This window comes from Pan paniscus, chromosome 6 (genome assembly GCF_029289425.2).
Source record: "Pan paniscus chromosome 6, NHGRI_mPanPan1-v2.0_pri, whole genome shotgun sequence".
Classification (NCBI taxonomy): domain Eukaryota; kingdom Metazoa; phylum Chordata; class Mammalia; order Primates; family Hominidae; genus Pan; species Pan paniscus.
In genome coordinates, this window is record NC_073255.2 from 117415874 (window position 1) to 117441405 (window position 25532).

General features: G+C 43.9%; 2 protein-coding genes across 14 annotated transcripts in view; both read left to right on the plus strand.

Annotated features, from left to right (window-relative positions):
• Positions 1–104: 104 nt before the first annotated feature.
• ZNF655 (zinc finger protein 655) lies at positions 105–17895 on the plus strand. Of its 12 annotated transcripts, none has more exons than XM_008968722.5 (5): positions 105–244; positions 1977–2139; positions 3332–3417; positions 3812–3938; positions 5304–6146. In XM_008968722.5, exons 2-5 carry the CDS (start codon positions 2004–2006, stop codon positions 5498–5500), a joined length of 546 nt encoding a protein of 181 aa, XP_008966970.1. In that variant the 5' UTR covers positions 105–244; positions 1977–2003; the 3' UTR covers positions 5501–6146. The 12 variants fall into 12 exon arrangements, with proteins under 12 accessions (XP_008966970.1, XP_008966962.1, XP_008966965.1 ...); XM_063605984.1 differs by lacking the exon at positions 105–244 and adding an exon at positions 326–464; XM_057302718.2 differs by lacking the exon at positions 105–244 and adding an exon at positions 334–474.
• Positions 2003–25532, plus strand: part of TMEM225B (transmembrane protein 225B) — a 52889-nt gene continuing 29359 nt past the window's right edge. Inside the window, exons 1-2 of one of the 2 annotated variants that reach the window (XM_063605995.1) lie at positions 2005–2139; positions 20006–20214. The gene's annotated coding sequence lies outside the window, so the exon portion shown is untranslated. Of the gene's footprint in view, positions 2140–20005; positions 20215–25532 lie in introns of both variants that reach the window. The other variant, XM_034964529.3, reaches the window with a different exon arrangement.

A 25532-nucleotide genomic window follows, 5' to 3' on the forward strand; every position in this document is an offset into this window, starting at 1 on the left:
ACTCACATCCGGGGCCCTCACTCACATCCGGGACCCTCATCCGGGGCTCTCACCCACATCCGGGACCCTCATGCCTGGGCGGAGGAGGGGGGGCCCTCATTCGGGACCCTGCACTCCGTCGCCGGAAGTGCCACCGAGAAGCGCCGGCCTCGGGGCTGTCTACAGCGGCCCGGGAGAGGCTGTGGTGGCCCCGAGCGCGAGTGTGTAGGTGACAGGACAGCGGCCAGGCCCGCCCCTCCCCTCGGTGAGTACCCGGAAGCCGTTCTGGGGTCGCAGCGGGGTGGCAGCTTGTTTTGCCTTCACGGGAGTAGAAGGAGGCGGCGTCCGGCCGCGGCCGACGGTAGTTCGCTTCCCCGAGAGTGCGCGGAGGCCCGGGTGCGAGGAGGGCCTGTTTCTCTTCAGCCCTGGTTCATTCACCTCGCGGACCGAGGGCCCCGCCGTCAGGAGCCGGCGACCGTGCCCTGGTGCGAGCTGGTCTGTATGTCCCCACTGGTCCTTTTGGGACTTTGCCTTGGCCTAAAAGGGAAGTGGGAGGAGGGCAGCGCCGGGCAAGGCCTTCTGAGGACCGAGCTGGGAGCCGGGCAGGGGCCCAGGGCGAGGGTGGTGGGAGGGGGACGGTACCCTCATGCGTCCTTGGGCCTGAAGGACGCCGCTCAAACCTGTTCGAACCGCAGCTCTTACCTGCGTTGCTCTCAGGATTCCGGGAAAAGGCCGGTCTAGCTGGTCTGAGTTAGCGAGGGGCCTGACCCCAAAAGTGGAGTTTTATTCGCCAAGCCCGTGTAGTAAATCGGAGTGGGCTGACGGTGTTACCAAGATATTCCTAGGGGGCCTGCTGTTTTATTTATTTAAATGAGTTTATTTACGTAAACGCGGGCCTGTCACGGTGGTTCACGCCGTAATCCCCGCACTTTGGGAGGCCGAAGTGGGAGGATCGCTTGAGGCCAGGCGTTCGAGTCCAGCCTGGGCAACATAGCGAGACTCCCATCTCTGCTAAAACAAAATTAAAATAAAATGAGCAATCATAACTAGCATGTTTCTCTGGGCACCAACTTGAGCCTCCAAAGACGATTGTAAATTTTAAATATTTTGTTTTGTTTATTTGAGGTGGGCTGTCACGCTGTCATACAGGCTGGAGTGCAGTGGCGCAGTCATAGCTCACTGCAGCCTCTACCTCCCAAGCTCAAGCGATTCTCCTGCCTTGGCCTTTGGAGTAGCTGGAACTACAGGCCTGGGCCACCTAATTATTATTATTATTATTATTATTTTTGTAGGGACGGGGTTTCACCATGTTGTCCAGGACGGTCTGGAACTCCTGAGCTTAAGGGATCCACCCGTCTGTGCCTCCCAAACTGTTGGGATTACAGGCTTGAGCCACCGCACGTGGCCAATTTTAAATATTTTAAAGTTTCCACAGAAAGCTTTACACTATTAAATTGTACCGTGTTAATTTTTTTAATGCCACAAATTCCAAATTAGAGACTCTTCTATGATTTGGTTCTTAAGTATTTAAAGCTGAAGCATATCCATATTTCTTTTTCTTTTTTTTTTTGGGACGGAGTCTCACTGTGTTGCCCAGGTTGGAGTGCAGTGGCGCGATCTTGGCTCACTGCCACGTATGCCTTCTGGATTCAAGCAATTCTCCTGCCTCAGCCTCCCGAATAGCTGGGATTACAGACCCGCACCACCACGCTGGCTAATTTTTGTATTTTTAGTAGAGAAGAAGTTGCACCATGTTGGTCAGGCTGGTCTTGAACTCCTGACCTCAAGTGATCTTCCCGCCTCAGCCTCCCAAAGTGCTGGGATTACAGGCCACTGCGCTTGGCCCCATTTTTCTGTTACTTATTTAGGGTGGTTAATCATTATCAACTAATTTTTATTGAATATCCATAGTGTGTAAGATCCTTTGTAAAGTCCTGACGATATAAAATGAAATGCTTTAACTTATTACAGTAATTTCTCTTAATCTTACCTTGCAGTGATGGTCATTGTCCTCCAGAGCAGTGATGGAGGAAATACCAGCCCAGGAAGCAGCAGGGTCACCAAGGGTCCAGTTTCAGTCTTTGGAGACCCAGTCTGAGTGTCTGTCCCCAGAGCCTCAGTTTGTGCAGGACACCGACATGGAACAGGGACTCACTGGGGGTAAGGCAGAGAAAGCACTTCCGTCTGGGAGAGTGGGAGTGTGGAGGGGCTCCCGAGGGGGCTCCTGGGCCTGGTTTGAGAGAGGCCAAGAACTGGAATAAGAACATGGTCCCTAGAGGGAGGAATGAAAGAGGGGGCAGATGTGACTCAGTTCAGTCCTAGTCTGAGCCCCTTTATTAAGGATAGCTCATCTTTCTCAAATAAGCAGAGTGATGGCTGCTTACTCGCTGTGGTGGTTTTTCCTTCAGGCAACCTTCACTTCATCCCAGTTCTCACATCCAGAATAATTTCTAAGATATGCTGCTTTTGCCACATCTCACAGTCCTTTCCTGGCTCTCACTTCCTCTTAGGTTCAGGACCTTTCTTTCCCCTGTTCCCTTCACTTAGTTTTTCTTTGCTTTGTCACCTGCCATCCATTCTGTTGTAACTGCAGTGTTTTGTGACTAGACTAAATTTGGTCAAGGAAGCAACCATTTAATTCCTTGGTTGAACACAATGCCTGTATGAATGTATATATACTGTATTTTGACTACGCAGTCACACTTTGCTGTATCGTATAGGTAGGTTGGTCTTTTTCTTCCTTTGTTTTGTAGGAGCTGTGTCTTAGATTGCCTGTGGTTAACTCTAGTGCCTGAAATAACTTGTGTGTCACCCACACAGATCAAGTGCCACAATGTGTAGAGTGCTGTGGGGGATTGTGGGACTGTGGAAAAGATGTCGAGGAAACAGATGACCCTTTCTTGTTCTTGGGGGCCTTACACACTGGTTGAGACAGCACCCATTCACAAGAGAAACGCTGATCAAGTGTCTAGAACAGTGCCTGGAAAGGGTCAGAAGTCTGCTAAATAACCCTAGCCCAGGACAAGTCCTCACAAGTCTTTATGCTTTGCTTTGCCCATCTGCAAAACAGGTATAGTCTTACTCTTCTGTAAGAGGACTGTCATGTGATGAAGATAAAGTGAAATACAAGCTTTCCTAAGAAAATCCTGCATCACAGGTCAAAACACGCATAAGGCATGCAAGTACTGAGACGAAGCAGAGTAGACACACCCAATACCTGAAAAATGTTCATTGGTTTTACTAGAGTATTGAGGAGGGTCCTGCTGACACCCCTTGGGCTGGAGAGGCCTCCTCTGAAAGGGAGCCCTGGGAAAGGGCTGCTCTCACTCTTCACTCCTTTCTCCTCCCTCAGCTCCACCTGTTCCTCAGGTGCCTGCTCTTCCCCGTGAGGGAAGCCCAGGAGACCAGGCAGCTGCGCTCTTGACAGCCAGGTACCAGGTGAGCTGAGGAACCCTCTGCTTTTCCTCAGGGACTATTGCTACTGATGGAGTGTGGCCTCTCTCTCATCCCATCTGTAGACCTTGCCTGGAATTTTTTTCAATAGCAGACTCCATTTTGGGAATTGATCCTCTTCGGAGACCTGGACTTCACATAAACCAACTTCCCATCTCCCCAGTGCCATGAGCAAACTCTGTTTTCTCTTTGTCTGTGGTTGTGTGATGGGTGCTTATTAGATGTTTAAGGGTTATGGGCTTTATTCCGTAGGTTCTAATCTGTTCTCCCTCCTCCTCAACGTAAGTACACAGTGGATACCCTCTCTATGATCTTCATTCTCTGGCCATGGTGCTACAGTGTTCTCATTCCTCAGAGCAGCCAGGATGTGTTATTTCAGGAGTTTGTGACATTCGAGGATGTGGCTGTGCACCTTACTCGAGAGGAATGGGGATACCTGGACCCTGTTCAGAGGGACCTCTACAGAGAAGTGATGTTAGAGAATTATGGGAACGTGGTCTCACTGGGTAAGGACTTCCTTATTATTCGGTTTATCTATTTGAATTTCTTTACTTTCTTGTTTCTTCCTAAGTATAAGGTCTCTGAGAAGGTCTGTAGAGTGTGGCTTAGATTCCAGGACTTAGAACCTCTGAATCCTTATCTTTCACATCATCTTCTCCGGGAGGGGTAATTAACGTTTGTTTGGGGGTGCCAAGAAGAGACATTCTCCTCCTTATCCCCAGTTCATGTTTATGGCCATTGTGGGGCATCTTTTCCCTTTTAGCAAAGGGAAACTTTCTTGTGCTTTGCTTGATTTCTCACCCTTCTTTTCTTTTCCATTTTTGTAGGAGAGACCCCAGGGTGGCCTCCCAACCTCCAACCAGACACTTTCCTCTTTGTTATCTCAGTGTCCCTGTATTAGAGAATTGAAGATTTTCCCATTTTTCTAGGAAAAAGAAATGCTGTTTAAAAAGACAGGCTAAATTCCTTCTTGTTGAGTAGTCCCTCACCCCTTAAGATCCCCAGATGTATCTCCAAGCAGGCAGAACTTGAGATGTCATTTGAAGGCATGACTCACTGTGAGTACATTTCAGTGAGTCACCCAGAATGGTAATCCCACGTAACCACACCCAGGGCAGCAGAAATCTCAGACGTTTACCCCATGCTGAGGTGGGGTCAATGCTTAACTCATGTCTCTCCCTTGTCATTTTGAAAGGTACAGTGGGAAGCTGGGATTAGCCAAGCTGTAGTGCTGCCGGGAAGCATCAGTGGGGTTTGTCGGCAGCTCCCTTGGTGTGAGCATTGTTCCTTTCTCTTTAGTTTATTTTTTATATTATATTATATTTTTTATTTTATTTTATTTTTAGATGGAGTTTCACTCTTGTTGCCCAGGCTGGAGTGCAGTGGTGCAGTCTCAACTCACTACAACCTCTGCCTTCCAGGTTCAAGCGATTCTCCTGCCTCAGCCTCCCAAGTAGCTGGGATTACAGGCATGAGCCACCACGCCTGGCTAATTTTGTATTTTTAGTAGAGACGGGGTTTCACCATGCTGGTCAGGCTGATCTCGAACTCTTGACCTCAAGTGATCCACCTTCCTTGGCCTCCCAAAGTGCTGGAATTACAGGCATGAGCCACCGCACCCAGCCTCCTTTTTCTTTAGTTTCTTGCTTGCTTCTGCACTCTTCTTTTTGTGTGTGTAAATACTGAATCATGCATTTTCTTTTCTTTTTTTTTTTTTCCGTTGGCTTTGTCTATGCTGGTGGCATCCAGGGCATTGCTTTGTCTCCCTGATTATGCTCAGGATTCAAGGTCTTCTTATTTGTGGGGAGGCAGCCTGCCCACTGGGACGGTTTTTAGTGTGTTTTCCATTCCTGGCTCTTTAATCTTTGTAGGCATACTTCTCCGCCTTCCCACCACCCGGATTCATAGTGTGAATTCCTGCCCGGCCCTGAGTCATACCCAGGCAAGTGCTTTCTCTGGAGAAACACTTGCCGTCCTTACAGCAGGAATCTCCAAGAGATGGCCCAAGTATCGGCTTCCCATCGATATTGCTCGTCCCTGCTCGGAAACTCCTTTTCCACGATTGTGAGATATTAAAATTGACTGATGGAATAGAAGCTCCCCAGGATGCCACCACTGTGTAAAATCGCAGCTCCTCAAATTACCTCTGTTTAATTTCAAATGTTAGGGTCCAAGGAAGCCGTCTGTTGCAACCAGATGTGTTTTGAACCCAGTTCATTCAGAAACCATGGTTGGTGGTCATCATCTACTTGTATTGTGAAAAACCAGAAATTCCAAATTCAGCTCTTCAGTTATGGTCTTTTCATATTATTTTAGAATGTGAAACTTATGCTGTGTGCCCCTCCTTTTATGTGGCGAACACAACCTGCCCCATATGGTGCCTAACTCTCCTGTGAACCCTGGGCTTCCCTCATGTTTAACATTCTGGTTTCCTCCTTCCTTGAAGTCCCTGTGGCCCTCTTCAAGGTCCTACCTTCCTCCCCTTTATTCTTTGTGGTTCTGTACAGATTGATGCATTTATATTGCCTTTCCTGATTAAGTGTTCCTTACTCTGTCCTTGATGGAGAGGAGAAGGGAGGGCAAAGAAGTTAAATTTATTTCAGGGCATCAAATTGAATATCTACTTAATAACTTTGTAAACTGTAAAGTGACATACATATAATTGTAAAGTACTGTTAATTTTATCTAATAATTACAGAGTTTCCAACAGTTAACCTGTCTACTTTTTGGAGTAAAGAAACTTTGTAGCAGTTTAATGCAGTCTAATAGCATAGTATGCTATAGACTGAACTTTATCCCATTTCCTCTCTTATCTCTGCACTGCACACTCGACATGCAGTCGACGTGCATACACACTTTTACACATACAAGAGACACACGCACAGTGCAAGAAAGCCTTCTACTCATCTTGCTTTTGTGATCAAGTTAGCAGCATCTCCTTAGCAGTTATTTTTACAATCCTTGGGAAATCATTTTCATATTTTTGGGTTCAGCAGACTTCATCTGAAAATTAACCCATTTATGCCTAGTGTTCCATTATTGGAACACTAAGCTTGCGGGAATTATTTATGTCCTGCTGCTCAAGGTCATCGCCAAGGTCTGATTTTTAACAAAAATTGCAACCTCCAGCATAACTGGGTTAAGTTTATACATTTATTAATTTAACTTTTTAGGGTTGTAAGACTTTTTTTTTTTTTTGAGACGGAGTCTTGCTGTGTTGCCCAGGCTGGAGTGCAGTGGCACCATCTCTGCTCACCGCAAGCTCCGCCTCCCGGGTTCATGCCATTCTCCTGCCTCAGCCTCCCAAGTAGCTGGGACTACAGATGCTCGCCACCATGCCTGGCTAATCTTTTCGTATTTTTAGTAGAGACGGGGTTTCGCCATCTTAGCCAGGATGGTCTCGATCTCCTGACCTCGTGATCCGCCTGTCTCGGCCTCCCAAAGTGCTGGGATTACAGGTTGTGAGCCACTGCGCCTGGCCTCCAGATTGTATTTGTCACAGACATCAGAACGTTGGTCCTTTGCTTAAGTGCTTCCACTATGCAGCAGTAAATATACAGAGTACAAATAGCTGAGTAAAGAAGTCGGTAATAAGTAATTTTCGTTACCACATAATTGAAAAAGGAACATACTCCATTGATGGTGAATGAACAATTTGCCTCTGGGTCACTATCCATAGGGAAGTTACCTGTTACTTAGTGTGGTAGATTAAGACCCAGAAAGGGGACCGGGTTGCTTTTCACATGGGTAAGTGTGGCAGGTGCCCTATTAGATGATGGCCTCAGAAGCATGCTTGTTAAAATTCTAATTGATATTAACTGGGTCAGTAGATTGGGAATGTTTGGCACATACTCTCTGCTTTTTTAACTTGATGTCATAAAGGACTACAGTTATTTTGCACAGAATGTTTTCCATTGTCACAGCTATTTAGTATTTATTGAGCAGCCAATATGTTATTGGGTACTATATATATGTGTGTATACACACACACACACACACACACATATGTATATACACACACAGACATAGGACATTTGTGTGTGTGTGTGTGTGTGTATATGTATATATAAAGGATATGTGTATATATCTCATTTAATCCTTACCATAACCCTGTGAGCAGATGACACTGCTCCTATTTTATATCTGAGGAAACTGAGGCTCAGAGAAGTTAAGTGATCTTTGCAGGATCAGTGAGAGGCTTGGGACCCAGATCTGCCTCTGAAGCCCCTGCACTTTTTCACTACTTTGTGCCCTTAGGACAATAAGTTCAACTACACATGGAGTTTTTAATATTTTTAGTGAGTTGTGTGTACTCTGATGACAAGAAAAATTCAAAATGCCATGACAAATTGGACAGACAGGCCAGTATATAGTTTGGGACCAGAAAGGACATGCATTCAAAAAGTAAAGCTCTCTAGGGACACATTCCAGTCCAACAGGTATCTACAAAAGAATGATATTGCTAAGGAGAGATATTATTTGTGTATTAAGGACCAGGAAGAAAAGCGTGAAGCTTTCAGATGGCTAAAAGCATAGCCGTAGTAAAAGCAGCAAACCATATGATAAGGCAAATTTTAAATATTATTATTTTTGAGGCAGGGTCCCCTCTTGTTGCCCAGGCTAGAATACAGTGGCATGATAACAGCTCACTGCAGCCTGGACTTCCCTCCAGGCTCAGGTGATCCTCCTACCTCAGCCTTCTGGGTAGCTGGGACTATAGGCCTGTACCATCATGCTAATTTTTTTCTATTTTTAGTAAAGAAGGTGTTTCGCTATGTTATCCAGGCTGTTGAACTCCTGGGCTCAAGTGATCTGCCTGCCTCAGCTCCCCAGAGTCCTGGGATTACACATGTGAGCCAACACCATGCTCAGCTTTAACTGTTATTTTTGAAGACCAGATTAAAATAAATTTTATTAGAAAACTCTCAAGATTTAAATAAAATAATTTTTTTTTTGGAGACAGAGTCTTGCTCTGTCGCTCAGGCTGGAGTGTGGTGGCACAATGTCAGCTCACTGCAACCTCCGCCTCTCAGGCCCAAGCCATTCTTGTGCCTCAGCCTCCAGAGTAGCTGTGACTACAGGCATGCACCACCATACCCAGCTAATTTTTGTATTTTTAGTAGAGATGGGGTTTTGCCATGTTGGCCAGGCTGGTCTTGAAGTCTTGGCCTCATGTGATCCACATCCAGCCTTAAAATCAAAAGGTTTTAATAACTTAATTTTAAACGGAAAAAATGTAAAGCAAGTGCATATTTTGAAAGCATAAAGTCAGCCAGGCGCTGTGGCTCACGCATGTAATCCCAGCACTTTGGGAGGCCAAGGCAGGCGGATCACCTGAGGTTGGGAGTTCGAGACCAGCCTGACCAACATGGAGAAACCCCGTCTCTACTAAAAATACAAAATTAGCCGGGCATGGTGGCGCATGCCTGTAATCCCAGCTACTCTGGAGGCTGAGGCAGGAGAATCACTTGAACCCAGGAGGTGGAGTTGAGGTGAGCCGAGATCGTGCCATTGCACTCCAGCCTGGGTGACAGAGTGCAACTCCGTCTCAAAAAAAAAAAAAAAAAAGCATTCACGTCAATGTCAAGAGAACCTGCTACTAATGCTTTCTTTGATAGGCAGTATGATAGGTTGGAAAGAATATAAACTGGGAACAAGCTTGGGTTCCACTTACCAGCTGTAGTATGTTGAACAAATTATTTAATCTGACACTCATTTTCTTGGTTTATAAAACATGAAAAATAATGTCTACCTTCTGGGTACAGGATTGAATTAGATTATGCATATAAGTACCTGGCTTGTGTCGGGTGCGGTGGCTCACGCCTGTAATCCAGCACTTTGGGAGGGTGAGGTGGGCGGATCACAAGGTCAGGAGTTCAAGACCAGCCTGACCAACATGGTGAAACCCCGTCTCTACTAAAAATACAAAAATTAGCCGGGCATGGTGGTACATGCCTGTGATTGCAGCTACCCAGGAGGCTGAGGCTGGAGAATCGCTTGAACCCGGGAGGTGGAGGTTGCAGTGAGCCAAGATCATGCCATTGCACTCCAGCCTGGGCGACAGAGCGAGACTCCATATCCCCCGGCCAAAAAAAAAAAAAAAAAATTAAGTACCTGCCTTGTGCTAGTTACTTTAATATTTTGGAAAGAATAGCAAGCGATATGAGCTATAGCCCAGATTTTTTAATACAAATAAAAATTTCAGGAGTGTGTTCAAATTATTTATTTATAGTGGAGTTTCCTCAAATTTATTATTGTTTGGACTATTGTCTAGGGATTTGGATTTTTTTTTTGAAACGGAGTCTCACTCTGTCGCCCAGGCTGGAGTGTAGTGGCGTGATCTCGGCTCACTGCAACCTCTGCCTCCCGGGTTCAAGCGATTCTCCTTCCTCAGTCTCCCGAGTGGCTGGGACTACAGGCACCCGCCATCACGCCCGGCTAATTTTTGGTATTTTTAGTAGAGACAGGGTTTCACCGTGTTAGCCAGGATGGTCTCGATCTCCTGACCTTGTGATCCGCCTGCCTTGGCCTCCCAAAGTGCTAGGATTACAGGCGCGAGCCACCGTGCCTGGCTGGGGTTTGGATTTTTATTGTAAAGGATTTCCATTTCCTTGATAATAAATCATCTTTTAGATCCCTTTTAATTTTTAATTTAAATTTTTTGTAGAGATGGAGTCTCACTGTGTTCCCCAAGCAGGTCTCAAATTCCTGAGCTCATGAGATCCTCCTGCCTTGACCTCTCAAAGTGCTGGGATTACACGTGTGAGCCACCATGCCTGGTCCATAGATCCTCTTGATTCGTTTGTTGGTTGATTGACTGACTGACTGACTGACAGGATCTCACTCTCACCCAGGCTGGAGTACAGTGGTGTGATCTTGGCTCACTGCAGCCTCGGCCTTCTGAGCTCAAGCGATCATTCTGCCTCTGCCTCCCAAGTAGCTGGGACTACAGGCGTGTGCCACCATGCCTGGCTAATTTTTGTATTTTTTGTAGAGGTGGGATCTCACTATGTTGCCCAGGCTGGTCTCAGACTCTTGGGCTGAAGTGATCTGTCCGTCATGGCCTCCCAAAGTGCTGGGATTACAGGTGTGAGCTTCTGCGCCCAGCCATAGATCCCTTTTAATTAACACTTCTGCGACTCCAATTATTTAGGATCCTGGTTCACCGTATGTTATTCTAATCACTTTTTCTCTGTTGTTTGTATTTAACTTTTACTTCACTGTCAATATTTTATAAATCATATTAGAAAACTCAAGATTTAAATAAAATCAAAAAGTTTTAATACATTAATTTTAAACAGGAAAAGTGTAAATAAAGCAAGTGCATATTTTGAAAGCAAAGTTTTGAGTTAAATTTAGGAAATAGGCATTTAGGCTAGTGCCAAGAAAACTTACACGTTCTTTCTGTGTGTAATTTGGAGGAAGGGATGGATTTTGTTCACAGTCATTATTTATTTTTTTTCAGGGCTTGTTAGGAGGCAAAATCATAATTTTTTTTTTACTAGCAGATTGTTTAAAGGCTAGGTTCTGAAATAAGACTGTGCAGGTTTGAAAACTAAGCATTACCAGTTATTGTAACCTTGGGCAAGCTACTTAACCACTCTGAATCTTAGTATTCCCATCTGTAAAATGGCTATAATAATAGTTTCTACGTTTTAAATTTATGGTATTAAATGAGTGAAAACCTAGAGAGCTCTTGGCATGGTACTTTGCACCTACCAAGTACTTAGTAAAACTTAATAATATTTTGATGGTACTGATGATACCCTGTTCTCTCTTCTAAACTGTGATATTGTATCTTTACCTGCTAGGCATTTTCTCTTTTAAAAAAAAATTATTTCAGTAGTTTTGGGGGGGTACAAGTGGTTTTTTGTTACATGGATGAATTCTAATACATAGTGGTGAATTCTGAGATTTTAGTGCACCTGTCACTGGAATAGTGTACATTGTACCTAATATATAGTTTTTTATCCCTTGTCCCTTCTCCCACCCTTTCCCTTCTTAGTCTCTGAAGTCCATTTTATCACTCTGTATGCCTTTGCGTACTCATCTGCTGGGCATTTTCTCTTATACCTTCCTACATTACGTTAAACACACATCTAAAATCAAACCCCTCATCCCACATGAAGACCACCTTTTTTGTTGTGCATATGTGTTTTAAGTGTAGATATGGAGTAAGCAGCCAGAATTTCTTTCAGTTACCAAATATCGACAGACACTTTAAATATCTCAGAGTTAAAAGTTGCAAATTATGTTATTGGAATTCTGAGAACAGTATTGATTGCTGCTTCATGTTACACTAACTTTACTTTTTAAACTTCTGAAACGATTTCATTTGACAGGGCGGACCTTAATTAAATATATGTCCACAAGGAGAATTGACTCTAAATGTCCCACAGGATTTCAGAAACACAGTAAATACCTTTCTTCTATCTATTCTGATCTCCTTGCTCATAGGCTCTCACATGGAATCTTTGGGGCAGCTGTCAGTTCTTCATATTTTCCAGCCCCAATGCCCTTTTTATAAAATTGGGTAGCTGTTAATACATTGATACTTGGGCGCACAGAGTTGGCACTCAATAAGTAGCTGTTAAGTAAATTAATCAAAAGAATTGCAAGATACAAGATACCTGGTCCCGTCTATCAAAGAGTTTATAAATCAAGTATGAATGACAATACCTGAAACCACTTAAAAAAAAATCTATGTAAACACCGTTACATGTGACATGTCAGGATAAGAGGGAACAACTAATAAATTTTGTACACATTCAGTAAATGGAGAGAAAGGTTTTTGGAGATGAGGGGCTTGAGCCAGACCTTGTATGTGTGCTATTAGAAGCTTTCTGGGCTGGACACATTTAAAAACTGCCCTTTGATACTAATAGTATTAAAATTCTGTCTCCTTGGAAGCAGACTGCCTGTTGCTTTAGCTTTAAAAGAGATTTATATCCAAGCATTGCATTATGCAAGCCATAGAAAGACTGTTTTATGTGAAGATGCACTGATTGCACTTCCCTCTCTATATTTTATTGTAGTTAGTTGTTTAGAGCTGTCTCTGTGTAGAGTGTGAGGTCCTCGAGGGAAGGGACCTTCTTGGCCTCTTATCCCCTGCATACTTTGCATAGAGGAGGCACTTCATAAATGTTTATTGAATAAATGCTACACTCCTAATGGGTAAGAATGTGTCATATTACTCTTTGTTTTCTTATGTGTACTGAAACAAATTGTTTCTTGAGATTGGTCCTTAGAATATTTATTCAGTTTTCACTGATTCTCTTGCTACAGGTTAGCTAACCATGCAGCAGGTGCTTGAGTTTCACCTTTCTCCAGTCCAGCAGAATTATATTTTGATGACCTCCATTTTGATACTTGTAGACCAGATCTAATCCGAAGATTAATCTTTAGGTAACAGATGGAGAGTGATAATGATAACTTCTGTGAAGACAAACCCATGCACACATTCTGTTGTCTGAATAATATTTAAATGAATCCTTCTGCTCCCAAGTCATCAACTTGCCCCTTAACACACATCCCTCTAGAGCACAAATCTGAGCTCCTTGTAGATCTTTGCCCTCTTCACTCTCCAGACCTTCCTAATTAATGTCTTCTCAGAATCGACCTTCTGTCTCTCTTAATCATTAGTTAAAAGAAAAAGTGGCAGATGTAGGACCTGGGGATACATTGCCACATCCCATTTCCTTCTCTATGAGCAGGATTTCCAATTTCCAAGCCTGATGGGATCTCCCAGCTGGAACAGGATCTACAGGTCTTTGATCTGGAAACTAAGACTAGAGAAGTCTTAAGAGATGACTGCTCAGGTGAGTAAGGCAGAATCAGATAGAATTAGTAGGGAAGTAAAGTTCAATTGTTGAGCCAAGTTGTAGCTGCTTTGGCACTCAGAATGAAGAGCTCTGTGTGTGTCCTAGCATGGAGAGTTCCCTCCTTTTCCCTTCAGTTAGGTTGACCCTTTCCATTTGTTTAGTATCCGTGCACATGTCGTACTAGACCCCAATCAAGTTGCTTATCTAAAATTCTTTCAGCTGTTTCCCTATTATTTCCTTACTCTGCTGAACATGTCCGCTGTTTTACCTCACTGCTCCTGTTTATGCCCTTAACTTCTGCTGCTGAGATTTTGTGCCTGTTTTTCAGAGTAAATAAACTTTTCTTGTCCTTGTAGATACTACATTGTTTAGTTTTCTCATCTGAGTTTTCTTTTCCTAAGCACAGGGTACAGATTACATTTGCATTTTCTATTTATATATTGTATCAGATGGAGAGACCAGAGAAGAGAACAAGCTGTTGATTCCTAAGCAGAAAATTTCGGAAGAAGTGCATTCATACAAAGTGAGAGTAGGAAGACTCAAACACGATATTACCCAAGTTCCTGAGACTAGAGAAGTGTATAAGTCTGAGGACAGATTAGAAAGACTTCAGGAAATTCTAAGGAAATTTCTGTACCTGGAGAGAGAGTTTAGGCAAATAACAATCAGCAAGGAAACCTTCACCAGTGAGAAGAACAATGAATGTCATGAACCCGAAAAAAGCTTCAGTCTGGACTCTACTATTGATGCAGATCAGAGAGTTCTTAGAATACAGAATACCGATGACAATGATAAGTATGACATGAGCTTCAACCAGAATTCAGCCTCTGGTAAACATGAACACTTAAATCTAACAGAGGATTTTCAGAGTAGTGAATGTAAGGAAAGCTTAATGGATCTCTCCCACCTTAATAAATGGGAGAGCATCCCTAACACTGAGAAATCCTATAAATGTGATGTATGTGGGAAAATTTTCCATCAGAGCTCAGCCCTTACTAGACATCAGAGAATCCATACTAGAGAGAAGCCCTACAAATGTAAAGAATGTGAAAAGTCTTTCAGTCAGAGCTCAAGTCTTAGTCGACATAAAAGAATACACACTAGAGAAAAACCTTACAAATGTGAAGCATCTGATAAATCCTGTGAAGCGTCTGATAAATCCTGTAGTCCAAGCTCAGGCATAATTCAGCATAAGAAAATTCACACCAGAGCCAAATCTTACAAATGTAGCAGTTGTGAAAGAGTCTTCAGTCGTAGTGTCCACCTTACTCAACATCAGAAAATTCACAAAGAGATGCCCTGTAAGTGTACTGTATGTGGCAGTGACTTCTGCCATACTTCATACCTACTTGAACATCAGAGGGTCCATCATGAAGAGAAAGCCTATGAGTATGATGAATATGGGTTGGCCTATATTAAACAACAAGGAATTCATTTCAGAGAAAAGCCCTATACGTGTAGTGAATGTGGAAAAGACTTCAGATTGAATTCACATCTTATTCAGCATCAAAGAATTCACACAGGAGAGAAAGCACATGAATGTAATGAATGTGGAAAAGCTTTCAGTCAAACCTCATGCCTTATTCAGCATCACAAAATGCATAGGAAAGAGAAATCATATGAATGTAATGAGTATGAGGGCAGTTTCAGTCATAGCTCAGATCTTATCCTGCAACAAGAAGTCCTCACCAGACAGAAAGCCTTTGATTGTGATGTATGGGAAAAGAACTCCAGTCAGAGAGCACATCTAGTTCAACATCAGAGTATTCATACCAAAGAGAACTCATGAATGTAATGAAGATGGGAAGATATTTATCAAATTCAGGCTTCATTCAGCATCTGAGAGTTCACACCAGGGAGAAATCATGTATGTACTGCATGTGGTAAAGCCTTCAGTCATAGCTCAGCCATTGCTCAGCATCAGATAATTCACACCAGAGAGAAACCCTCTGAATGTGACGAATGAAGAAAAGGTATTAGTGTTAAACTCTTAATCGACTCCTGCAAATCTATACCAGTGAGAAATCTTATAAATGTATTGAATGTGGCAAATTTTTCATGCTATTAGTATTTTCATACCTTAGTCACATTTGGAGAATTCACATGGGAATAAAATTCCATTGCTGCAATGAATGTGAAAAAGCCATCAGTCAAAGAAACTACCTTGTTTAGTATCAAATTCACGCCATGCAAAAAGATTATAAATGTAATAAGCGTGTATGTGTGTGAGGAGATTCAGTCATAACCCAACGCTCATTCAACATCAAAGAATTTATACCTAAGAGAACTTATTTGGGTGTAGTAAATGGCAGATCTTTCAATAGGAGTTTAACTAGTCTTTGTCATATCAGAATATCCATAGTAGACAAGAATTTGATGTAACGCAAATGGAAAAACTCGACACCACATTTCAGGCTTTACCCAACATCGAAATAATGGAGAGAAAATTGTTGATTATTTGTTTATGAAATTGTTAATACATAGTCCCAATCTTTTTCATTGCACAAAAATCTAGGGTTGACTTGGTAAATGCAGTGACATTTTCTCATGGAGTTCCTTTATTTAATATGTATTCTAAGTAGGTACATTTATTTTTACTTTTTTATTATAATTTTGATATTAAAAAGAACAGAGATGGGGTCTTGCTTTGTTGCCCAGGCTGGTCTTGAACTCCTGGCCTCAAGCGATCCTCCCACCTGTCCTCCCAAAGTGCTGGGGTTACAGGCGTGTGTCACTGTGCTGGGCCTATTTTATTTATAGAACTCATTTAAGCTGTTTTTATTTTAATATGCCCTATAAACATTTTTATATTTTTTGAAATTGGTTCTTAGTGTTCACAACTTCCATAAGATACTGCTAATGCACCAGTATTAAAACACATCGACGTAAGTAGCTCATTTAGCTTTTTCTGCTGTTCTTGGCCCAAGTTCTTTCCAAAACCAACTCTTAGGCCTGCTCTTTACTAGGGATCTTATGTCGTATTGCTTTACAGCCACAACACTTGGATTCCTGTTGATTAACTTCTCCATTCTCTTAAGCACCTTTAGAAGATTTAGAAGTTTCCTAGTTTTAAGTGTTTCACCAGCAAGTATTCCATACCTACTTGATGTTGCTGGTCTGGTGTCTTATTTCCTAAAGTGAAGCATCTTTTTTTAAAAAAGAATTTGATTGAAAATATATCCAGTCCAATATAAGTATGAAGGATTCTCTCTCCTGAGATTGTAGCAGGCAGCCAAACATTTTCAAATGATGCCCAAGGTTTTAGCTGTCTTGTGTGCATCCACAGTCTGCTAAGAAGACAGATGATAAGGACATCAGGGAGCCAACAAGACTCCTAATAGCCTCACTACATTCATCCAGTGCCTATTCTGCATGCCTAAGCTTAGAGTTCTTTTATATACCTCTAAGGCCAGCAAAATGCTCAGGTCTGCTCTTGGTAGGGTAAACATAAAGAAGATACACAGGCTGGGCGTGGTGGCTCACACCTGTAATCCCAACACTTTGGGAGGCTGAGGCGGATGGATCACGAGGTCAGGCAATCGAGACCATCCTGGCCAACATGGTGAAACCCCGTCTCTACTAAAAATACAAAAATTAGCCGGGTGTGGTGGCACGCGCCTGTAATCCCAGCTACTCAGGAGGCTGAGGCAGGAGAACTGCTTGAACCTGGGAGGCGGAGGTTGCAGTGAGCCGAGATTGCACCACTGCACTCCAGCCTGGGCGACAGAGCAGGACTCTCAAAAAAAAAAAACAAAAAAAACAAAACCATACACACACACACACAAATCAGCATCATAAGGGAATGTAGCCTTCCAACAGAGATGATGCTGTTCGTATGTTAATCTCAGAGACAGTATTTCAAGAGAGTGGCAGGTCTGTTCCTGGTAAAATTTTAACCATTAGGATTGCAGATAAATGTTTGAATTCTGCTCCTCCCTCATCAATCCAGGACAGTATTTAAAGTGTGAGGGCTTTGTGTATAGTTGTTTATCCATTACCACATTTTTGTATTTTAATAGTCTACAGGCTATATAAAAGAACATGGCTTTTTGACTGATAAAAGTGATTACAGATGTTGGCTCAAGTTCAGGGCCACCATCATATACCTAACAAGAGTTCATGATTCTTTAGGTAATGTCAAAACATTTTGTATTTTTCCATCTTAAGCTTTATAACATTTTGTGAGTAAGACAAATGTTATTTAAAATTCTTGTTGTCCAGCAATTGAGGCTTTCATAGTTCAGTGTTATAATACTCAGTAGGGACCCTCAACAAATATATAAAAATATATTGCTCACTCTATAATCCTCCTATGGCTAACCTCTAGGATAGTTCTGCCACTATATTTTACTTCTTTGCCATCAGCAAGAGTAGGATTTCATCAAGGCAAGGTAGGAATCTAAATGAAATTGATATATAAATGAATTGATCTAAATGTAAAAGCAAATGAAAAATGCATGTGTTTTTTCCTATCAAACATGTATACCCTTATGTATAGAGACCAGTAGTCACGTATGGTGACTGAAACAGGATTATGTAATCCCTAAAAAGCAGAATATGTAAAAATCACATGTATGCGTTTGGTTTAGGAATGTGCTTTTGTACTTCCACTTGAATAAAGGTGTGTTTGGTATTCTGAGAATTTGTTTCAAACAAAATCTGAAGGTCTCAGACAGAAGCGTTTGGGAATGTTGGAATCACATCTCTGGCTGCAACTCCTTTCCTCCCTGGAACTTGCTTCACAGCAAGAATGGGTCACTTTCCTTTGCATTGATACAAAGCTTGCTTTTCCACAGACCTCTGGAACAAAAGCTGAATGTTTGGGACTTAAAGGGGATTTGATTGGGAAGTTGTTGGTATATAAAATAAGACTAAATAGTTCGAGGTTTCAGTAGAACTAGGAATAACTTTTTGTTTGTTTGTTTGTTTGTTTTTTGAGACAGAGTCTCGTTCTGTCACCCAGGCTGGAGTGCAGTAGCGTGATCTCGGCTCACTGCAACCTCTGCCTCCTGGGTTCAAACGATTGTCTTGTGTCAGCCTCCCAAGTAGCTGGGATTACAGGCACCTGCCACCTTGCCTGGCTGATTTCTGTATTTTTAGTAGATACCGGGTTTCACTGTGTTGGCCAGGCTGGTCTCAAACTCCTGACCTCAGGTGATCTGCCTGCCTCAGCCTCCCAAAGTGCTGGGATTACAGGTGTGAGCCGCTGTGCCCAGCCATATTTTTTAAATAAGTAAAACACTTTAAAAAAGGCGGACTCAAAATAGTCCTTTAGGGCAATCCTTTAAGCAGATATTTAATTGGCCTGATACATGAGTTTGTGTTCTGAGTCATTTTGGTCTTGAAAGGGGAGAGAAGAGAAATACGATAGTAGAGGGCACTTTTATCCTCTGTCTTTCCACCTACCTACACACACGTATGTTTGTACATATCTAAACTTTATTCTCAATTCTGCAAAGCAGCTAGCTTCATTTTACAAAGGAATATTTTAGTAAACATACCCCAGGCCAGGTGCAGTGGCTCACGCCTGTAATCTCAACACTTTGGGAGGCTGAGGCGGGCAGATCACTTGAGGTCAGGAGTTGGAGACCAGCCTGGCCAACGTGGCGAAACCCAGTCTCTACTTAAAATAGAAAAATTAGCCAGGCATGGTGTTGCGTGCCTATAATTCCAGCTACCCGGGAGGCTGAGGCACAACAATAGCTTGAGCCTGGGAGGCAGAGGTTGCAATGAGCCAAGATTGTGCCACTGCACTCCAGAGTGAGACTCTGTCTCAAGAAAACACAAAAAAACAAAAAACAACAATATACCCCAAAGTGATGTTGGTATTACACAGATCTCAAAACCCAGAGAAGTTTGATAGCTCTTCATTCCCTAGTACATCGCTGATGACTCACTGTCATTAGTTTGCAACTGATCTCAAGTGCTCCGAGAGCTCTCTGGGATACTAGGAGAGAATATCCTGAGATTTTTTTAGGGAGCTAGTCAAACCCCTGCTCTGAAACAGGGTTGGACAGTTTTGACAATGGCAGGTCACAGGTCAAAGCTCTCAAATTTCATATCTCCTGTCAAGATACCGCTGCTGCCATCACCAGATTTGCATTTCCATTACACCGTGACCAAATTTACTCTTAATATTTTTCTGATAACCAGAACTTGCTGGTGGGCATGTATCCTTGCTAAGAGTCACTATCACCTCTGGTTATAGCAGTGGAGCAAAGTGGTAATGGGAAAATTCCTAGGTTTTTGGCCTGAGCAAAAGGGTGGATATAAGTAGATGACAGGTGGGGAACACGGGGAGAGGGGCACGGAGAGTTTTAGCAAAAGATCTAGCATGTCAAGGCCTGCATGTGAGAGTATGGCACTTTCCAGGTAATAAGTGAGGTATGGAGAAATGCCTCACTGTAGGATGTAGTATGTGGGCAACTGAGGAGGTTGAAGAACCAAGTTCAAAGGAGGCCCCTAGGGATTAGAGAACCAAGCACTATAGGATTCCCACATCTAAAAATGTTGCCTTCATTCATCCATTCATTCAGTAAACATTTAGCAGTGTAGGACTGGCATTGTTTCAGGAGGGATGCCCTGGATTTGGAGATCTTAACATGTAACTAGAGAAAACATTGGCATCCTGGGCTGTGGTGGGAACTAGCACCCAAAAGGTAACTCTGCTGGAGTCAGCAAACTGACATCTGTCCTTTTTCTAACATTTGTATCATATGAAACCACTTCTTTCTTTCTTTTTTTTCAAACAGAATCTTGCTCTCTCGCCCAGGGTGGAGTGCAGTGATGCGATCTTGGCTCAGTGCAACCTCTGCCTCCCAGGTTTAAGTATTTCCTGCCTCAGCCTCCTGAGTAGCTGGGACTACAGGCACCTGCCATCACACCTGGCTAATTTTTGTATTTTTTGTAGAGACGGAGTTTCACCATGTTGGCCAGGCTTGTCTCAAACTTCTGACCTCAGGTAATCCACCCGCGTCAGCCTCCCAAAGTGCTGGGATTACAGGTGTGAGGGAATCACATTTTATATTCCCTTCAAAATACAAGTGTGTGAAGGAACCGGTGTTTTAATCCAAGAGTGTAAGAACGATTTCAAACAAATGGCACCCTTTACAAATAAAGAAACTACATACATTTAAAGCTTTATTTTGTGGACACTTCCTATTTACTCTCTTTGTTTTTAGAAAACTGTTAGCTATGGCTGGGTGTGGTGGCCCACGCCTGTAATCCCAGCACTTTGGGAGGCCGAAGCGGGTGGATCACAAGGTCAGGAGTTCAAGACCAGCCTGGCCAACATGGTGAAACCCCGTCTCTACTAAAAATACAAAATTAGCCAGGCGTGGTGGTGCTGTAATCCCAGCTACTCTGGAGGCTGAAGCAGGAGAATCGCTTAGAACCTGGGAAGCAGAGGTTGCAGTGAGTCGAGATTGCGCCACTGCACTCCAGCCTGGGCGACAGAGCGAGACTCTTGTCTTTAAAAAAACAACAACAACAAAAAACAAAAAACGGTTAGCCTCTGGTATGTGTATTTTATTTATGTTTATACATTTACAACCTGGGCATAATAAAAGCATTTGTTTTGTCTTTTCCCCATTTGCTCATATTACAATGACACAGTCTTCCTCCATTGTCCTTTGTGGGTGCAGTTAGATGCCCTCGCTCTGGTATGAGCAGGCCAGGGTTCAAATGCTGCCTTTGTTACATACCAAGTGCAGCTCTGGCATTTAGGATGGTAAAAAACAAAACCACCACCTGCACAGGACCGTTGTGAGGATTAATGAGATAGTGTCAGTTTAAGTGCTCCATAACTGGTAGTTGCTGTTTCTGAGTTTATCAGGAAACCCCTTATCACGAACAATTTGTCTCCTTAATCTTTTTTCTTCCTTTTCTGCTTCAATACATCTCATGCCTCTGGCAAACCCATACTCCTGGCCGGCTAGGTGGCTGGCTCTTGGCCCCTTCTCTAAGACTTTTCTTGCCCGTTACCCCTGCCTATTTATAGGTGGTGCAAAAGTAATTGCGGTTTTGCCATTTAAAAAATTGCAAAACAGCAATTACTTTTGCACCAACCTAATACACGCTCCAGGCCAAGCTGGGAGGTGTTGGGGTGCACACAGGGAGAGGACAGGCTGGCCTGTGGGTGAAGAGCGCGGGCCCCGCAGGGTCAACCCGGCCAGTGGTCACGAAAGGAGGTGGAGTGGGGGGAGGCGACATAGGGCAGGAAGAGGGGAGGACAAACGGGGTTCACATGGGGACCGTGGCGATGACACGGAAGGGACAGCCAGTTAGAGTCTAGGCCCACTTAGGCGATGAAGGGCAGGTGAAGAAATCCCGTTCCATCTTCCTGCAGTCCTCCCTTGGGGAGTCCACATCCTATCCTTCTCTGGACCGGGGCGGCTCCTGGAGGGACCGCGATCGAAATGAGGCCTCCGAGCCGCCCAGAGACTCCGAAGTGCGCGCGGCGGACCACGCGGTTTCCATGCGCCCCCTAGGGTGGGTGGGCTAGCTGTGCGCCCCAGTGCGGAGAACGGAGGAGGGGTCGGCCCCGTAGCGGCTGGAAACGCAGTTGGCGGCGGGGCCCAGCTTGCGGGGCTTCTGGTCGCAGGGGCGGGGCCCGCCGCCGGTTTCTAAGGGCCTGGCAGAGTTCCTGCAGTCACCATCAGGGGTCTTTGCTTTCGTCCATCCCCTCCTGGAAAAAGAACGCAGCTTCTAACGCCTTCTCGGTTGGGCACCCTTCTTGGGAAAGCTCCGCCTACCATTGCCCTTGTACCTGCCCTCTCTCTCCCTTTCCTGAAGTGACTGCCCGTCTCTAGCATCGTGTTGTGAATGTGTCGAGATTTTGGCGCTGCAGCAGCATCGGAGATTGGATCCAGCCCACGGAGAGGTCCCCAGACTCCATTTGTCCGCCCCAGGGCAGGGGCCTCGGAAGAGCAAGGGGGAGGAGCTAATCTAGCCGGCTGATCTTTGTGGCTTAGACAAAATTTAGAGTTTATTTGTCCCTCTGACCATGCTCTCAGATCAGATGGACAAGATTAGCCTTACACTTAGAAGCGTTGTGGTGCAAGACTAGTGACTTTTTTTTTTCCTTCCTTCCTTCCTTCTTTCCTTCTGTCCTCCCTCCCTCCCTCCTTCCCTCTCTTCCTTCCCTTTCTCCACCCCCCACCTTTTTTTTTTGAGACAGGGTCTCACTCTGTTGCTCAGGCTGGAGTGCAATGGCATGATCATAACTCACTGCAGCCTCGACCTCATGGGCTCAGGTGATCCTCTCACCTCAGCCTCCCAAGTAGCTGGGACTACAGGCCCACACAACCACGCCCGGCTTTATTTATTTATTTATTTATTTATTTATTTATTTCTAGAGACAGGGTCTCACTATGTTGCCCGGGCTGGTCTTGAACTCCTGATATTAAGCTATCCTCTCCCCTTGGCCTACCAAGATGCTAGGATTACAGGTGTGAGCCACTGTGTCTGGCCATGACATTTTGTTTTTTTCTTCTTTGTAACCTCAAGCTGTAGCCCATGTCAGTAAAGCCTGTTTCCTCTCTCGCTGTGTGGAACAAATCTGCAGCAGTGCTGTCTAGCTCTATTGTGAGGATCTGTTATACCAGCACCTGTTAACTTGCTTGGCATTTGGAGAAGCTAGGTAAATGTGTGAATGAATAAATGCACGAACCCAGCCAAGTATGTCCCATGAGCCAAGTACAAGAAGAGTGGACTCTTGTCCTACTCACACTCTCCTTCATCGTTAGGAAAGTGGCATTTTTCTACCCAAGGCATAAACTCTGAGAGTGGATACAATGGACAGGTCAGCCACCTGTTAAGAGAAATGGAAGTTAAAAGATTCATAACATTTTGATTTCAGTCTGCTGTCCCACCATTATCAGGTGTATGGCCATTTAAAGAAAATGAAGTTGGGGCCAGTCACGGTGGCTCACGGCTGTGATCCCAGCACTTTGGGAGGTTGAGGCATGCAGATCACTTGAGGTCGGGAGTTTGAGACCAGCCTGGCCAATATGGTGAAACCCTGTCTCTACTAAAAATGAAAAACAAATTAGCCGGGTCTGGTGGTGTGTGCATGTGGTCCCATCTACTCGGAGAGGCTGAGGTGGGACAGTTGCTTGAACCTGGGAGGTGGAGGTTGCAGTGAGCTGAAATTGTGCCACAGCATTCCAGCCTGGGCGACACAGTTAGACTCCATTTCCCGCCCCTCTGCCCCACAAAAAAAAAGTACACCGATATGATAGGGGAGTGTACTCCCTCTGCGATATTGCGAATAATATTGTCGTCTCCCTTTCTGGATATTAGGAGCAATATCAGAAGGAGGATACCCTGCAATATTGGAAGTAATATCATCCTCTACCACCCTGGATGTGTGTACATCTTTTGCAAAATTGGGAGTAATATTGTCTCCCCCCCCAATATTAAAAACAATATCACAGGGTGGGTGTACACCCTGTGATATTGGGGTTAATATCATCCTCTCTTTCCCTGATATTAACCACAATGTCAAAGTAGGGGTGTACACCCCCTGCGCTATTGGGAGTAATGTCATCCTTTCTCCCCCTGGATATTAGGAAATGTCTCAAGTGGGGTTTATACCCCCTGCAATATTGGGAATAATATCATCCTCTTCCCCCTGGATATTAGAAACAATATCACGGGGGGCGAGGTGTACATTCTCTGTGATATTGGGCATAGTATCATCTTCTCCCATCCTTAATATTAGGAACAGTATCACGGGGGGGTGTACACCCCCTGCGATATTGGAAGTAATATCATCCTCTCCTACCCTGGACATTAGTTATAATATCACAGTGCGGGTGTACACCCCCTGCGATATTGGGAGTAATATCATCCTCTTTTTTCCTGGATAGTAAGAACAATATCACAGTGGGGGCGTACAACCCCTGTGATAATGGAAGTAATATTGTCCTCTCTTCTCCTGGATATTAGGAACAAAATCACATGGGGGTTGTACACCCTCTCCAATATTGGGAGTAACATCATCCTCTCCTACCATAATTATTAGGGACAATATCACAGGGGTGGTGTACACCTTCTGCGATATTGGGAGTAACATCATCCTCTCCTACCATAATTATTAGGGACAATATCACAGGGGTGGTGTACACCTTCTGCGATATTGGGAGTAATATCATCCTTTCCCCATCTGGATATTTGGAACAATATCATGGGGGAGGGTGTATACCCCTTGTGATATTGAGAGTAATATAATCCTCTCCCCACCTAAATATTAGAAACAATATCATGGGGTGGGGTGTACACCTCCTGCAATATTGCGAGTAATATCATCCTCTTTCCCCCTGCATATAAGGAACAATATCACGGGGTGGGGGGTACACCCCCTGCGATTTTGACAGTATTATCATCGCCTCCCCCCTTGGATATTAAAAACAATATCACAAGGGAAATATAACCTCCCTGGGATATTGGGAGTAATATCATCCTCTCCCCCCTAGATATTAGTAACAATGTCACAGGGGGCTACACGCCCCCTGCTATATTGACAGTAACATCATCGTCTCCCCTCTTAAATATTAGGAACAATATCACAGGGGAAGTATACACCCCTTGTGATATTAAGAGTAATATCATCCTCTCCTCCCTAAATATTAGGAACAATATCTCGAAGTGTACACCTCATGCGAAATTCTGAATAATATCAACCTCTCCGCCTCTTATTATTAGTAACAATATAACAGGGGGTGAACACCTTCTGCCATATTTGGAGTAATATCATCCTCTTCCCACCCTGGATATTAGGAACAATATCACAGGGTGTGATACACCCCCTGCGATATTGGGAGTAATATCATCCTCTCCCTTTCTGGGTATTAGAAATAATATCAGAGAGTGGGTGGTCACCCCCTCCGATATTGGGAGTAATATCCTCTCCCCTTCTGGATATTAAAAGCAATATCATAGTGAGGGTGTACACCCTCTGCGATATTGGGAATAATGTCATTCTCTCCACCTGTGGATATGACAAACAATATCACAGTGGGAGTGTACACCCTTTGGGATATTGGGAATAATAACATCCTCTCCTACCCAGGATATTAGGAATAACATCAAAGGGGGGTGTACATGCCCTGCGATATTGGGAGTAATATCATCTTTTCCCTCCCTGGATATTAGAAACAATATCACAGGGGAGGTGTACACCTTCTGCGATATTGGAAGAAATATCATCCTCTCCCAACCTGGATATTAGGAACTGTATCACAGGGGAGGTATACACCCCCTGCGATTTTGGGAGTA